Source organism: Heliangelus exortis, chromosome 1 (genome assembly GCF_036169615.1).
Source record: "Heliangelus exortis chromosome 1, bHelExo1.hap1, whole genome shotgun sequence".
NCBI classification, from domain to species: Eukaryota; Metazoa; Chordata; class Aves; order Apodiformes; family Trochilidae; genus Heliangelus; species Heliangelus exortis.
The window spans coordinates 93,218,798-93,234,868 of record NC_092422.1 but is presented as its reverse complement, the minus strand read 5'-3'; the positions used below and the strand labels follow the sequence as shown (position 1 = coordinate 93,234,868).

At 38.1% G+C, this 16,071-nt stretch overlaps 2 protein-coding genes across 2 annotated transcripts in view; one reads left to right on the top strand and one right to left on the bottom strand.

Annotated features, from left to right (window-relative positions):
* The first annotated feature begins 208 nt into the window (after positions 1 to 208).
* Positions 209 to 5,935, top strand: HEMK2 (HemK methyltransferase 2, ETF1 glutamine and histone H4 lysine). Its single transcript, XM_071755086.1, has 6 exons — positions 209 to 406; positions 2,198 to 2,287; positions 2,966 to 3,056; positions 3,704 to 3,787; positions 4,398 to 4,539; positions 5,492 to 5,935. The coding sequence occupies exons 1-6, from the start codon at positions 225 to 227 to the stop codon at positions 5,596 to 5,598; spliced, it is 696 nt and encodes a 231-aa protein (XP_071611187.1). The 5' UTR covers positions 209 to 224; the 3' UTR covers positions 5,599 to 5,935.
* A 2,644-nt stretch (positions 5,936 to 8,579) lies between these two features.
* The window catches only part of LTN1 (listerin E3 ubiquitin protein ligase 1), a 27,985-nt gene continuing 20,493 nt past the window's right edge, over positions 8,580 to 16,071 (bottom strand). The window contains exons 22-30 of the mRNA XM_071754852.1: positions 15,681 to 15,894; positions 15,166 to 15,403; positions 14,252 to 14,326; positions 13,359 to 13,545; positions 12,765 to 12,936; positions 11,839 to 12,059; positions 11,161 to 11,355; positions 10,411 to 10,578; positions 8,580 to 9,588 (exon numbers count right to left, since the gene is read on the bottom strand). Of these exons, the coding sequence (XP_071610953.1) occupies positions 9,526 to 9,588; positions 10,411 to 10,578; positions 11,161 to 11,355; positions 11,839 to 12,059; positions 12,765 to 12,936; positions 13,359 to 13,545; positions 14,252 to 14,326; positions 15,166 to 15,403; positions 15,681 to 15,894 (1,533 nt within the window). The 3' untranslated portion in view covers positions 8,580 to 9,525. The remainder of the gene's footprint in view (positions 9,589 to 10,410; positions 10,579 to 11,160; positions 11,356 to 11,838; positions 12,060 to 12,764; positions 12,937 to 13,358; positions 13,546 to 14,251; positions 14,327 to 15,165; positions 15,404 to 15,680; positions 15,895 to 16,071) is intronic.

Sequence of the window (16,071 nt, the reverse complement as noted above, 5' to 3'; positions counted from 1 at the left end):
GAGGCCGGAGCTCTACAGAGAACGGCGGCTCCCACCTGGCACGGAACGCTCCGATTTCGGACACCGAGACCGCCACAACCCTTGGCCCCCGCCCCTTAGTCCCGCGCTAAGGTCTCCGTCTCCGCCTCCGCCTCCGCCCCCGATCCCGATCCCGATCCCGATCCCGATCCCGATCCCGATCCCGCCTCCGCCTCAGCGCCCTGTCCCGCTGAGGGGTTGGATGGATGTGCCCGCGCATGCGCACCCCGGGGCGGCGGGGAGTGATGGCGGCGCCCGAGCTGCCCACCCCCCGCTACGAGCATCTGGGGCCGCATGGCCCGTTCCGGGATGTGTACGAGCCGGCCGAGGACACCTTCCTGCTGCTGGACGCTCTGGAGAGGGACGCGGCCGGGCTGAGGGAGGCTCGGTAGGCGCGGCGGGGTGGGAGCGGCCCTCGAGAGCGGAAAATTGCGGGGAGTGGAGGGGCAGCAGGTGCCGCCAGGGGTGGGCGGGGGGTCCGTCTCTCTGGCCCGGCGTTTCTGAGCAATGGGGAGGGGATGTCGAGCTCTGAGGCCTTGTTCCTCGGCCTCCGAGCTGCGCATCGGGCTTTAGGCCCTGGAGGGCAGGGGAAGCGATGGGCCCTGAGCTTATCTCCTCGGCCGGGCGTCTGGCGGAGGGCCCGCTCCTCTCCTCAGGGCAATTCCCTCTTCAGCGCTGTACTCGGTGGCTGTAGGGGGGGGCAGGTTGGAGCATGGTGGCGGGAACAGAGAGCTGGTGCTTAGCGTGTTGGCAGCAAAAGGCGTTTGAGTGTGGTAAAATGCCCGTTCCCTGGCCATGAGGAGGCGGCAGGAGTTGCCCTGCTGCTCGAGTCGCTCCCCAGTGTCAGTGTAACTACTCCAGTGTTATTATAACCGCTGCAGAAATCGCCCAAGGAGTTAAATGTTATGCGAGATTATTTTGAAATTGCCCACCAGTGCTCTTCGTCCAGAGCTGGCTGGACCTCTTCTGAGGCATTCTGCGTTTGAGTCCTGCTTTCATCATGTGGCTTCGTGGTGATCTTCCATAACTTCTTGGAGAGGCTGACACACCAGAAGGGAAAGCCACCCTCCAGGATGACTTAGTCTGGATAAGTAGACTAACAGGAACTTTATGAAGTTCTGTGTGGAGAAATGCAAGGTCCTGCACCTGGGCACGCATAACCCAGGAGCACAGTCCAGACTAGGATCCACCTGGCTAGAGAGCAGCCTGGTGGAAAGGGATCCTCTGGGGGTCTTGGTGGACAACAGGCTCGTCATGAGTGAACAGTGTGCTGCAGGAGCCAACAGGATGCTGGTTTGCAACAACAAGAGCATCACCAGCAGACACAGAGAAGTCATCATCCTGTTCTACTCAGCACTTGTCAGACTGCACCTGGACTGTTGCATCCAGTTTTGGTCTCTGCTGTACAAAAAGGATGCAGACAGGCTGGAGAGGGTCCAGGGAAGAGCCATGAGGATGATCAGAGGACTGGAGCACCTGGCATGTGAGCAGAGGCTAAGAAGACTGGGTCTGTTCAGCCTTGAGAAGGGAAGGCTTAGGGGAGACCTTATTACAGTGTTCCAGTACCTAAACGGCAGCTACAAAGAAAAACAGAGACTCCCTGTTTACAAGGAGTCACATGGACAAGATGAGGGGCAACGGGCACAAGTTGCAAAAAATTTTTCATTGTGAGGGCAGTCAGAGACATTGGAGTGATCTCCCAGGGGAAGTGGTGGATTCCCCCACTTTGTAAAGCTTTAAGTCTCAGCTCAACGGGCTGCTGGGACATGTACTGTAAACAATAATATTAGAAGGGTTGGACAAGATAATCCTTGAGGTCCTTTCAACTTGCCATTCTGTGATTCTGTTGGGAGTTCAGTCTTGCTCCAATGAATGTGTCAAAAATGCTGTAGGTATGGAGCCTGTACTGTTAAGATCATGTAGTTTATGGAAACTTTAATGCTAGCTCCTGGGGGAAGCATGGCCTGTGATAACTTGGAATGGTCTGTGTGTGCACAGGTGAACCTGGCAGCTGTTTACATGGGCTTTGGGGACTGTATGGTCAGGGAGTATTTGAGCCTGTCTGGGAGAAGGGCACTGTGATAGCATGTTTAATATCACTGTCTTGATTAATTTTGTGTCTGTTGCAGGTGCTCTTATAGGCTACAAATAAAAGTCATCCAGAGTTTTCTCTCTTTAGAGTTGAGGTCTGCCTTGAAATAGGATCTGGATCTGGTGTGGTTTCAACATTTTTAGCTTCTTCCGTTATCGGATCCAGTGCAGTGTACATGTAAGTATAATGGCACTTAAACTGGTGCATGCAATAATAACGAATACTTAATCTTGCATATATACTTCCCATTTTCAAATTTTAAGAATTAATCTTTTAACAGATACTTGGGCTAGATGATCCTGATGGGTCCCTTCCAGTGCAGCGTATTCTATATTCCATTATTCTACAAAATATTAGCTCAGTCTACAGATATGGAAATCAAATAGACCCTATTTATTTCAGGTTCTGTAACAGTTATGTAGTCATGCAACTGAATTCCAATATTCCACTTTTTAGACAAACTACTTAGCTTGTGCTTGTGTTTACCGGGTTAAATCCTAAATTTTAGCCACTGACTGGTCTCACTGAGTTTTGATGGCATAGCATTAACTACCCAGGTGTTGGCAATAATGGAATTTTATTAGATACTTGTATGCATGTGTATTTATGCAGAGCTACCACTGAAAAGGAAATTCTATACTTCAGCTTTCAGACAAAACTTCCAATGCTGCATTGACTTGTTTAGCTACTGATACATTGTGTGTATTTTACTGGCTAACTTTTGCTATTTACTTGCAAAGTAAAGGATGCTGGAGAGGGTATTTTCACTGAGAATACCTGATTACTATGTTCACAAGTTTAAACTTTCAGATGCAATAGCCAGTAACTTAACACTTAGTAATATTTTCCTTTTAGATGCACAGATATCAACCCGATGGCAGCTTACTGTACACTGGAGACAGCTCTGCTTAATAACGTTCACCTTCAGCCAGTCATTACTGACTTGGTAAGGTAACTTTGCAGACATTATCCCATATCTTCCCCTAATGCTACACAGTTTTTGGTTCTCAGCAATTCCTGATTTAATTGCAAACTGTATGTTGTTAACATTTTGTTTCTTAGAAAATTTGATGTGGAGAAAAGATTAAGTTTCTCATCTTTTTAGCAAGTTATATGTTTAAAACACCCTTAATACATGTTTATAAAACATACATGAAGACAGGCAACAATAGATGTGATCTAAAATTGGGTGAACAACTGCTTATACTTGAGACCCAAACATCAGTTGCCACAGACTGGTCATTTGGGGTAACAAATGATAACTGCTGATAAATTTAAAACTCTTTTATACCAAACTTAAATTCTGAACTGAGCAAGAATACAGTACTACCTTTGTGTTTGCATATGTGTCTCTTGCTCTGCTACATTCTATACATAACATAGTCTTAAAACTATTGAAATTGTTCTGCTATACACAGGTACTTCTTGATGTTTCATAGAAAGTAAAGTTTAATGTTCATGAGTCAGGCTGAAATACTCAGAATATCCATCACCATGTAACTATTTTTACAACATATTTGCATTCTTTATGTTTCAAAAAAAAAAACCCCAAACAACAAACACTAAGAAAATAATCATCAACTTCATATCTAGGTCAAAGGACTGACTCCAAGATTAAATGGAAAGGTTGATCTGCTGCTCTTTAATCCACCGTATGTGGTAACACCTTCTGAAGAGGTAGGAAAAATCTGAAATACGTAACAAAAATGGTGTTTCTAGAGACATGGCAAATCACATAAGCTCCTGCATGAAAACTGCAAGTTTTTAAAATGGTAACAGATGCTGTAGGACCAGCACTGTTTTAGTGAAAATTATTTACTGAGCTGTGTATAAATATTTCCATGGGAATAAAGGTTGCTAGTTGCTCCTTCTCAATATCTAGTTTCTCCATCAGCTATAAACTGCCAGACTTCTGCTAGGCACGCTGAGGTATTCTTAAGGAAGGATTCAATGCAAAATGCATTTGTTCCCCACAGAATAAACTCTGTGCTTCCACAGAATCCAACTCTTAAAATTGGGCCCAGGAACACTTAAAGGGTTGGCTGGCTGCCTTCCTTTGGCGAAGATGTGACAAAATGTAGCTGTTTTGAATCGGTTTTAGAACAGAACCTGAAACAAAATTAGTATGCTCACTGTGTAGACAGCAGTTTTGGGGTACTTTTGCTGCATAAACTAATCTGCTGAATTAAAGTTGTCAGATTTCTAATGGCAGATGAAGTTTGTCTTTTAGTATCATTGACACTTCTATCATTCTTATTAAGACAATCTGTGTTTTCATTCTTCCTAGGTGGAAAGCCACGGAATAGAGGCATCCTGGGCTGGTGGCAAAAATGGTAGAGAAGTAATGGATAGAGTTTTCCCACTAGTACCAGACCTACTTTCACCAGGAGGATTATTCTACTTGGTCACAATTAAAGAAAATAATCCAGGTGATCACTTTCCCTGGACCCTGAAATGTGCCAAAACAGATTTAACAGTGTATTAATCAAAATGTTGATCACAGCAATATTCTTTAGGCTATCAGACTTCAGTAAGTGAGGAAAAAAATACTAACATAACATCATCTGAATCTAACCTGTGGTGATAGCAGCTGACTGAGGATAGACAGCATGTACTGAAATTTATATAGGTTATCTAAGTCATTGTGTAGAAGTGCTACAGGTAGCTAGAGTGCATCTGCATTCTTCATCTGTACCATGGCATCTCTGTGGAATCTTGTGCTTCTCATTTTTCAATGTAGGTGTCCCTACAGAGGGACTTTCACATAACCTGATGCCTTTTGCATGCAGTGTATGGTGAGCTAGATCCAAAAAAGCAAATTCACCACAACTAGGAACTCATTAGGCTAGTTTGGAAAACGGCAATGTGTAGAGCTCAGCAGCTCTGCAAAACTTCAGTTCCAGGTCTGAAAAGTGACTGTCTTCTGGACTAAGCAATAAAGCCAGACCAACCCTTTCTTGTGAAAGAGAAAGGTGCTGTAAACTTAAGAGGCAAAAGTCTTCAACTGGAAACATTTCATTTTGGCAAGCATGAAGATTCAATTTGGTCCTTCTGCTCTAATGCTTACTGGCTGTATGTTGTTTCAAGAAGAAAGATTGTTCTTTCACACCTGATTGATTAGGCAGCTTCTGGGAGAAGGTGCTACAAATGAGCTTTGTAACTGGGATGTATATTTCTGTAATACCAAAATACAGAATTGAGTTAGTAAATTGTAAGCTTTATTTGTTCTTGATGGAAGAATACCTTGCATAGAATTACTGTCTGAAAGGAGGCAGTTTATAATCTTTGCTTTACAGCTTATCTTTGCTAGATATTTTAGTGCTGCCTCTTACAGCCAATTTAGCTATAGGCTCTGTTGTAACACTGCACTTTCCATTTCAGATGAAATTCTGGAAATTATGAAGAAATATGGCTTAGAAGGTACACGAGTACTTTCCAGGCAAGCAGGACAAGAGATGCTTACTATCCTCAAATTTAGGAAGTCTTGATAACTGCTTCTAACCTTCCACGTACATGCAGAAAGTTGGACACAGAATACTGAAGTTAAATCAGCTTTTAAACCAAGATTTTCACCCTCTCAGGGTGCATCCTCACTTCCTGATTCCTATAGTGGAACTGACCAAAACTGTATACTTATTTATATTCCAAATGTTAACCAGCTATAAACTCTTGTCAGAGGTACAGTAGTCCTCTGGCTGTCTGCAGGAGGAAGTACCTGTGACACCCTACATTTGCACTTAAGCACTGAAGTATATACAAATGTACTTGTATATTTGCCATTTTGGATTAATATAATAAAGTTTGATGTACTTCTTCATGTTTTAAGAGCTAGTTTATACCTATGCATGGTTTAAATTAATGTTTGTAATTGGTGTTACCCATTTTTATCTAGTATCAGACACTTAGAGATCTAAGATACAATTACTGAGTTTATTTCTATAGTAAGGAAACTACTTCTGGAGATAACACAGTAAGTGCATCTCAAGAGCTGAGACAAAAGCAAGCTGTTACTCTTCTGGGTGAAGTGTTGTGGCTACTGCGCTCCTCTTTATGCCATTTTACAAGGAGGGTATGACTATGGAGACACAGATTAGATTAAAGAGTTGTCATTCATTAAAAGATATTAAGGGGACATATAAAACATAAGCTAATAAAAAGGCTAGGTAGCTGAAAACAGTGGCAGTAAGTAGAGAAGAGGAACACAAGTCCTTTCTCAAAATCACTATCCAACATAGGAAGCTATTTTCTGAGCATCAGACACTGAGGAAAAGTTTTCCTCTGCAGCTTCCTGGTGCACCCTGTCCTGGTGCCCACAGCATTATAGGGTGGATGCTGTGCAGTGGGCACTGGCATAGGAGGAAGATATTTTCCTCACATGCAGCACAAAGCTAGAGACTGTCCAGGTGTGCAGCCCCACTAGCCCTGGTGAAGGCAATACTTTCAGAGAAACTGATTTTTAAAGCTTTTGTCAACAGAAACTTCTTTTGGTGTCATGGTAAACCACTAGTTAGGTGTCTTACAGGGATTAAGGTCCAAAGGGTTTTGTTTTTTTCTTTCTAGAATGCTGAGGCACCAAAGACTTCTGTTTAAGACTTCAGACCCAGACTTACAACTCTGTATTTTCCCAGCTTGTACAAGCATCAAAAGTTTGTCCATGTTTTGATCTGACCACCCAAGAAACTTTTCTAGGAGACTGATACAAGGAGGTTTTGGACAGAGATAACAGCAGAAACTTGTGACTGCAAACCTAGCTAGACCATTTGAGGTATTTTACTGCAATAGGTTGTGAGAAGCTGCTTTTGATTGGCTTAAAAGTTGTTCCTCACACCATCCTGAAGAAAACAGAAAGGATTTGATAGCAGGAAGTGTGCAGTGGTGATTGTTTTACATCTTAAAAGTCACTATTCCTCAGCTTAGATGACTATTGATTGAAGTGCAACACTGCAACAATTTAAACACAGCTAATGCATCCCCTTCAGTAGCTTTTCAATTTTTTATATACACAAACAAACATAAATGTGAGCACAAACATGCAGCTGGAGCATCTGGAGTAATGTTAAGGATGTTACTCAGCTTTTGTGCTATATACAATAAATTCTAGTACTTGGAAATGCACTTAGTACTTAATCTAAAAAAAAATGCATTTCATTGACCAAAGTAAGGCTAGACTCAGAATATTGTTGATTCTTACCTTTTGTATAACTTCTTTAAGGAACACTGAAGTTGAGAGAAAGCTTTGTGGCCATCTAGGAAATAATGTTTTTCCAGTTTTCAACTGAAGCACTTGAGCAAACTTTGGTTCTTGGAGCTTACCAACTGGTCATTTCTGGGAAGTCGCATTTCAATTCAGTTGCCTCCTGCTTCTAGAACAGGGTGACTTTATGGCAGGCACCTGGCAATGCCTCACTTTTTTATTTGTTTGTTCAGTTTTCCCTTACAAAACTAAGGAGAGGAGCCTTTGTGCTCAGCGATTTTGCTTTTATGTAGAATCGTGGTTTCTTAATTTATAATTACAGCCATAAACAGCTGAAAACACTGTGATCCTGAGATTGCTCTCATTTTATGTTAACCACTTTTGCTAACCAAGTTAGGTTGTTGAGTAAGAGTCACAACATAAAAACAGTTTGAAGATGTACTCGAAACTCTCGAAGATTCAAACTACAGGTTTATCAAAAGTGAGTTTTAGTTAAATTGACTAGCTTTTAGTCATAACTAAAGAATTAGTTTTCAAGGAGGTAATCAAAGATAAACAAAGGTTTTCATGTGGCATAGCAGGTCACAGTGCTCAACAGTGTAAGCAGTTTTAAATTATAAAGGACAGAATAATGAAAATCAGGACAAATTCAGAACAGAAAGTGTAATAAAACAACATGCTTTCAGCAAAAACTGATTGCACAGAACTATCTCCTGGCCACGCTGTATTGCTGTCTGCTGTAACATTAGTTACATATTGGTACATTTAATACTTTCCAGTGAGCATTTATTCCTTCTAGAAGACCGCAGAATGAGAGTTAAAATCTAGTAGAAGAGTTTAAGATGTCTCTTTTCAATTAATACCTGGTTAACCACAACACGCCTTCAGATCAGTTCCTAAACTTGCAAATAAGTAATTTAGAATAACCAGTCTTGTCTGAATCAAAGCTATGTAATGGAGATGATCCTGTAGGTTTAGTATCAGTAATTATGAAAACAATACAGCTCATCCTTTTAATTCTCTCAAAGTAAAGTCAGAAAATTTCTCCCCTGAAGTTCAGTTCTACCTGTTTAAAAAATAAATTATCAAGTTAAAAATAATTTATAAAACTGTAACCTCAAAAGAGACCAACTTTGAGAAAACACATAGAATCTAAAAAAAACCCCAAAACCAACAGCTGTTGAGATACAGTATTGATAGGTACACTATCAATTTGGAAATATAATCACACAAAGGAAGAGACAGTAATCCAGAAACTACAGAGAATGACAAAAGTTATTCCTTCCTCCCTTTTTATTTACTTTTCAAAGAAATCCATCACAAATACCATCCAAACAAGTTAAAATGTATTAGTATGCTACTGCTGTTGAAAACAAAAGCAGGAAAAAATGTCATGTTCACATGACTTAGGACTTAGGAGTCCTTATTCTTATGGGACACTGGAAGTACAGTGTACATCCAGAGATAGTTAATTTGCCAGGTAAGGAAGCCATGGAATTAAATAATTGATTGAATAGTGTGTATGCCTCCTCTTTGAAAGCCAATTGCCAATAAACAGATAGTGGTTTTCATTGTCATGCAGGAATGATTGTACTCTCTCTACTACTGATTTTCATGTTTTCAAGGTGCTGATGGCCAAGGGTTTATGAGAAAACAAGACTGTTAAAGGTCAAAGCTCAGTTTATAAATGTGTTAATTTAAAGCATGCTATGTTTAATAGAAGGTTATCACCACTGTTCCATTCCTTAAGGTCTGACAGAACAACATTCATTATACCCCTTAACAGAAAGTATTATGAACGCACTATAGTAAAATATTAAGTCTATATACAACCTATGTTAAATTCACCTGTTATAATAAGAGGTATAATCTGGGTTAGTGCATAATGCCATGTTAGAATATACCTAAAATAAGAGTTTTTTCTCAACTATGCTGTGGCTTAAACACCACTTTACAGACAAATGGATTATTTCTGAATTTTTAGCATATCTCAATACCTTAAAAATATACAAATTAAAATAAATTACTCATTTCTTCATATCAAAGAAGAATCTTCAAACTTACAAAAAACAGTCCAGAGGTAAGTATGTGTCATATCCCAATAGCTAAGAATTCGAAGTAACTGACATTATTCCAAGTTAGCTTTTTTTCAACATAGTTTATTTTCCCCTCTTCATTTATTACTTCACTCACTCACAGACAAAAGAAAGACTGTTTTATTTCAGAAGAATGTCTCTCGGCAGAGTGGACAGGTGGATTTGTTGCTGGATGTGAACCATTTGTACTGAAAGAGAAACATAATTGTTTAATATACAAATGCAAGCTAAATATCAGGAACACTGGTTTAGCACTAATAATAACAATTTTTTACCAATGAATATAATTAGCAAAATATTAACTTTAATAGCTTTATTAACTTTATTAGCTTTAATAGAACAACAAGAAATAGTCAGAAAAGCCTTTCCACTTGTGTATATATGCATATATTTACATATGTATATACACATACTACACACACACACAATACTGAAGCACTAATACCTGGCACAAAAGAATTCTTACCCAGCCTCATTTCAGAACAGAAAGCATTTTTAAAGCAGCAGAAATTCCTCCAGTGTATGGCTATACAGGTAGCAACCTGTTCTAATATACTTGTAACGACACAACCAATGCGTATGATGACTTAGATATAGTTACATGTTAAATATCCAAATCAGCATAGTTTACTAAAAAGCACATAGTTTACTAAAAAGTAAAGTTTGTAAATTAAAATTTAATCTTTTCTACTTCCACGTCTGATCTGATAGCAACAAAATGCTGTTGCTATCCTATGCATTCCATCCTGTGCAGATGGAATGGCTTATGTCTTAATGAACACAAAATGGAGAGCTGTGAAGTCTATCAGCCCCTCTATCATTACCTGCCCTTACGTCTTAGTCCATAGAATAATTAATCAATTATGAATCGGTTAATCCCAAGTACTCCAATGACATAATGGAGAATGAATGGTATTAAAATAGAAGTTCCTGGTTTAAACTATATACTGATGTTTTGCCTGTTAAAAAAAAACCAAAAACCAAAAAACAAACTTAGCCTAGGTACTTACCAAGCAAGCTGAATGAAACTTTTTCTTGCATGTTCTGCAAGCTTTTTTGGGAAGAGAATAGTTGGAACCATGAATGACTGAGAAACAGATCATGCAATCTTCAACGCCCTCAAAACGTTTATCCACGTTATTTTTCCACAAAGATAAGCCTTCCATAATACTTCCATTCTAGCAGAGGAAAAAGAGCTTTTAGTATCATAAAATGTAGGCGAGCATTAATCACAGTGATAAAATGTACTTAGGAGCACTTAAAAGGGGACTTTAGCATTCTGAGTCACTGTTTTGTTTTGTTCTAACCACAGATGATGCAACTGCAGCAACCACCAATATTTAGAGAATTTAATGTACTGCTTTGTTGGGATTTTGGGGCTGGCTTTTGGTTGTTTTTTTCTCCTTTTTTTTCTTTTTTTTTTTTGTTTTGCTTGCTTGTCATAAGGGGCAAATACTGGCTCATGTCTTATGAGATCTCATTTTTCAACTTTGGCTATGGATTTAACAACTCATTAGGCCAATAATTTTACCTCTCCATTTCAGCATCTGGAAAAAGCAAAGAGGAAGAGCGACCAATTCTATGAAGTCCTTTGAGATCTACTGTTAAAATCCATTACTGTTAAAATCCATTACACAGATCTAAATAATGTTACGTTACTAGGAATATTTTTCTATTCTATTTTTAGTTGCATTCTATTTCAATTCTCTTTTTGTATTATCAGAACAGTTTTCAAAACTAAGGGCTTTCTCTAAACCCACCTGATGTGTGAGATAGGTGCTTAACTGCAGCATCCAGTTGCGCCACTGCTGTACAGCCACTCCAACCCTCTTGCCACTCTCTACTGTTATGGATCCCAGTGGGTAGTTTGATGGAAGCTGTATTATTAGCTCAATAAATATATCATCAACTGAATAGGTAGCAATAACCTCCCGTGCTGCAGACCGAGCTTTTACCTATGAAAAAAACGCACATATTCAAAAACACAGAGAAATACACACCATCTCTAGTACTTACGTATATATGAATATTAAAAAACCCTCATAAATACTTTACTACACATATTAAATAATCTTTTTTGACCAGGAAAACATTTTTCTCAAAGAAAATAAAAATCCACTTGTATCTTGGCAAAACAAAAAGAAATTACCATTTTTTTTCAGTCTACTGAGTGCTTTTTTTAATAACCAAAAGAGAAGTATACTGATAGCAGTATCTTTTACTTTCCTTTTTTTTTTTTTTTCCAAACAGAATATTAGTAAACATCAACTTTATAGATCCATACCAAGATAATTTATGTTTCCATACATTATTTAGAACAACAAAAATGCAATCATATAAAACACTGTAACACAGTCTGGTCCTGAGACATAACATTTCTTAACATGTCTGCAAAAAAATGTAGTACATCAAAAAAAGGGCAAAAAAGACTCACTAACCGTCATGCCATTAAATAACTGTGTGCTAGTCTGAACAGAAGATATTTCCTGTGAAGAAAGCACGCTGCTGACATATTTGCTTGTAAATTTATCCACAACATTGAAGACACGTTTCTCACAGCTATTCCACCAAAGCCTGACCATGGCTGGCAAGTCTTTCAGTGTTATATGGTACACAGAGCAGGCCAAGTGTGGAATCTGGGATTCCAGGACTCCTGTCCCTGGGAGGGAAATAAAGGATATTGAAATACTCTTAACACATTAGACACAAATGGTGGTTCTTCCACACCACATATAAAAAGTTTGATACCAATATAACTGGGGTAACTGGAATTTCATGTACTATTCCATCCTTCTGTACTCGCTACTCTAAGTGCTTGTTTAACTCTGCCTGTCTCCATCAGTCTGGTTTCTTTGTTTCTCAGGCTAACACTTCACAACTGGGAACTGATCATCTAATTTTGAGATGCACTCTAGGTGGACTACAAGAAATCAATAACAATGCTGTATTCTAGAAATGACAAACTACTCACACTGGAGTGAATAAACAGTAAGATGTTTGGAATACAGCTGAAGTTTGCAGTATTCTGTATAGGTGGATAAAAAGGTCCCAGAACAGATCACCCCTTTTTAATATACTGGAACCTTTGCATACATTCAGGATTTAATTTATTATTCCTGCCTAAGTGAAAAATCTAAGCATTTCCTGGTTTATTTGGGGTTTTTTCCTTGATTCTTTTGATACACATTTCAATGTTGTTCAAGCTTCAAATGGGGAGTGTTAGCCAAAGATCTTTGAACACATATATTTGTGAGTCTATTTTATAGGTAAGCTTTTATAAATATGGATATTTAAGCAGAAAAATATATTTAAACTTCAGTGATATCAAAATTCTCTGAAACACACAAATACAATTTTTACTAACCTTTGACATCTAAATGAAGCTCTTCAGTAAAGAATGTTTTCGTGTCCTTATTTGGAACTTCTGAAGTTGGTCCAGAGAAGACAGGGTTTTCAGGCATAAGCCTGAACAAGTGATAAAGCAGTTTATTCAAGCTTTTAGATCTTCGAAGATACTGTGAGTACAGAACTCGCAGCTGAAAGTGTTAAAAAAAAAACCAAACACAAAATGCAGGTAAGACTTAACAAATACACCTTACTCTGTAAATAATCATGTCTCTGTAAGGAGGGAAAGGAAGACTGTTACTAGAACAAGCATTCAGAAGAGAGATTTAGTTCTCTGCACCATGTTGAATGATTAAAGATCATAAAATGTAGCAAGCTTGTTTGAAAATGCCAGAAAGAATTATCTATTAATGAATTTTAATTCCTTATTGCTCTAAAATTGCCATCTTTAACTACTGCAGTGCAGAAATCTAAGTCTGTTCATGCTCTCAAAATTCCACAAAACCAAGATAAAGAATTAAAGGAATAAAAAGCCTGGATGAAAGTTCCAAGATTCAAATCAAATAAGCACATTAATAAATTCAGTTATAAGGAAAAGACTCTGAATATATACCTGAGAAGAAGCTGCTTTAAAGAAAGCTAAGGTTAACTTCCAAGTGAGAAGATATCCTAGAACAAGGCAGAACTCATCACTAAGGGGCTGAATAACTGCAAATTCTCCAACTGGAATGCATTCCAGGATGTTTTCTAGCAGGAGTTCTTGAGTGGTCAGGACAGACATAAGAGCCGCCGGAGGTGATCTATAGAAAAAAAATTATCTGTCATAGTAACTCAAATCTTCAGCAGAACATTAACTGTATTTATAATCACAGCTTTCCTCTAAACCTGTTAGTAAAGCCAGGTATGTAGAACCTAAAAGGGGCCTTTTATTAAAGAAATAATTTCAGGCCCACACATTAGTTGCAGATTTTCATTATTTTTTTTCCGTGAAAGGGACAGTTGGTGTTTTTTTACCTTTTCAAAGACAAACTGAATCTTGATCATTTAATCTGAAACTGGTCTATGGCTGAGCTGATTTAACCTATATCAGGGACAGCTGGTTTCCTTTCTTTCTTTGTCAAGCTATACAAAACACCCAGGTCAGTTCTGGAGGTTCAAGAAACTGAAACTACCTGAGCAGCTGAATATATATATATATATTCTGAATATAGCAGTCCAGTAAAAATCCATCAAGACTTTACAATATTGAGCACACGTGTTGCACTTAACTCTAGTAACTGCACCTAGAAAACAGTGCAAATACTTTTCCCACTTTTAGCATAAAGGCAGACTCAACAAATTATATTATTTTCAATACTCATGACCCTACTGTCATATCTGTGTAATTTTTTTTCTTTTACCATCTCCCGATAGACAACTACTCTGTTGTAAATCTCAATTCTTGTAACACAATTTAAAAATATGGGAAACAGTTATTAAAAAAAAAAAAAAAGAAAAAATACACACAATGCCAATTCCTCTTCTTCATCACCGTAAGATTTGAGATCTTCATCATCAAACTTAGGCAATTCAGGCATTAATCTATAGAATAATGGAAAGAAAATCAGATTTAATTTTTACTATATCAAGATATGTAATACAGAGTTCATTGCTTGTCAATGTCAACATTAATGCTAAGCAACAAAATAATGGCAATTTTTTTCTTAATAACAACACAGAATCTTTAGCAGACATGTCACCATTGCAGAGTTGGTTCCTGAATGACAGTAGCCAACAAGCATGTAGCTTTGAGCAGTTCTTTTTTCAGACCTTTACACTTCCTGAGTCATGCTAAAATAAACTTCTGAGTGTCAGAATAAAGCTATTACAATTTTATGCCTCACTACCAGTGGATGCTAATGGTAACTTCTTATGTTTAAGCTATCTGCTTTGCAATCTCCACTTGGAGCAGGAAAAGGCACATACTGTTCACAAGAATACTACACATTTTTATTCACTTTCTTCATTTTCTTATCTAAAGTAGTGAAAATAGAAAGATCATACTATTTAATGATACTGTCAGATCCAGGTCAAACCTGGAATATTTCAGGTTACATTTTAGGATTCTCTGAGTGTTAAAATAGGCACTAAAAATAAAAAGTTTTATATTACAATACTAATATCTATGTAACTGTGGTACAAAAAACACTGTGCTGCAGTAAGATTTATCAGTATGTATTTAGTCTACTTTAAAAATTCAATTTAAACATTTATAGCTTTATATAATGCTCTCCAGAACATAAATTTCCCACTCAAGCATTTCTCCCACAATGGAACAAGACTTTGCTAAACACATCTATAAGGGCATGCTCTACAGAACCAAAAAAAAAAAAGGAGGGGGTATGGGGGACACTGAAAGCAAAATATTTGTTGATTCTTACTTATATAACATATGGTAGACTGAAATCTGTACAGGTCTGGCCCGGAAAAGCAACAATGGAGATAATGTATTTAGTAGAGTCTGGAGTTTATCTGGAAGATTTGTTTTCTGGCCTGCAACAAACTTTGCTGGCAATTTATGGTTTAACAACTGGTCCTTTGAGATGTACGTTAGAGCTTCACCCAAAGATGTTAATACAGAGTTCTGAAAAGAACCTTCGGCTGCATTTTTGGTTTCTCCTATTTAAAACAGAGAAAGACAAGCTGTGATAAAGAATGTATGCATGATATCATAAACAAGTACTCAGACTGCTTATCAGAATCCATCTAATCTTAAAAGTCACAATGTTAAGTGCAATTACTTTACTAATTGGCATATATAAGTTTTAAAAAAAAGTGAGTTTTTATAAGCTATCTTGACATAATATTGCAAATAAACTGAAAACTATGGCCCAACACGTTCTATTTCAGAATATCCTGATGGGTACCACTATTACCCTCCTTCCCATAAACTTGCCTGTGACTTTCACCAACAAAGGTAACAGCAAATTGTGAATTCCTTCAGAAAAGAATTCCTTCCATTCACTGATCAAGTTTGCAGGAAGGTTTTCAGTAGTTTCAGGAGCTGCAGCTTCAAAGTAAGCGCTAAGGGCAGATGCCAAGTCACAAGTGACACAGGCAAAAATCTGAACAAGCGGGACATGATAGAGCGAATGGTTTTCACTTGTTGTCTAGAAGGAAAAAAAGCAAAGGAAATTTTTAACTATAAATTTGCTTTAATGTATCTATTTCACATTCCCTGTCTATACCAGAAAGTATAAGTTTAAAGACTCATTTTTTAATTATTCAGGGGAAAAAAGAAACAAAAGCTTAACAATATAACCTGTATTTTTGTAAGACGTGCTGAA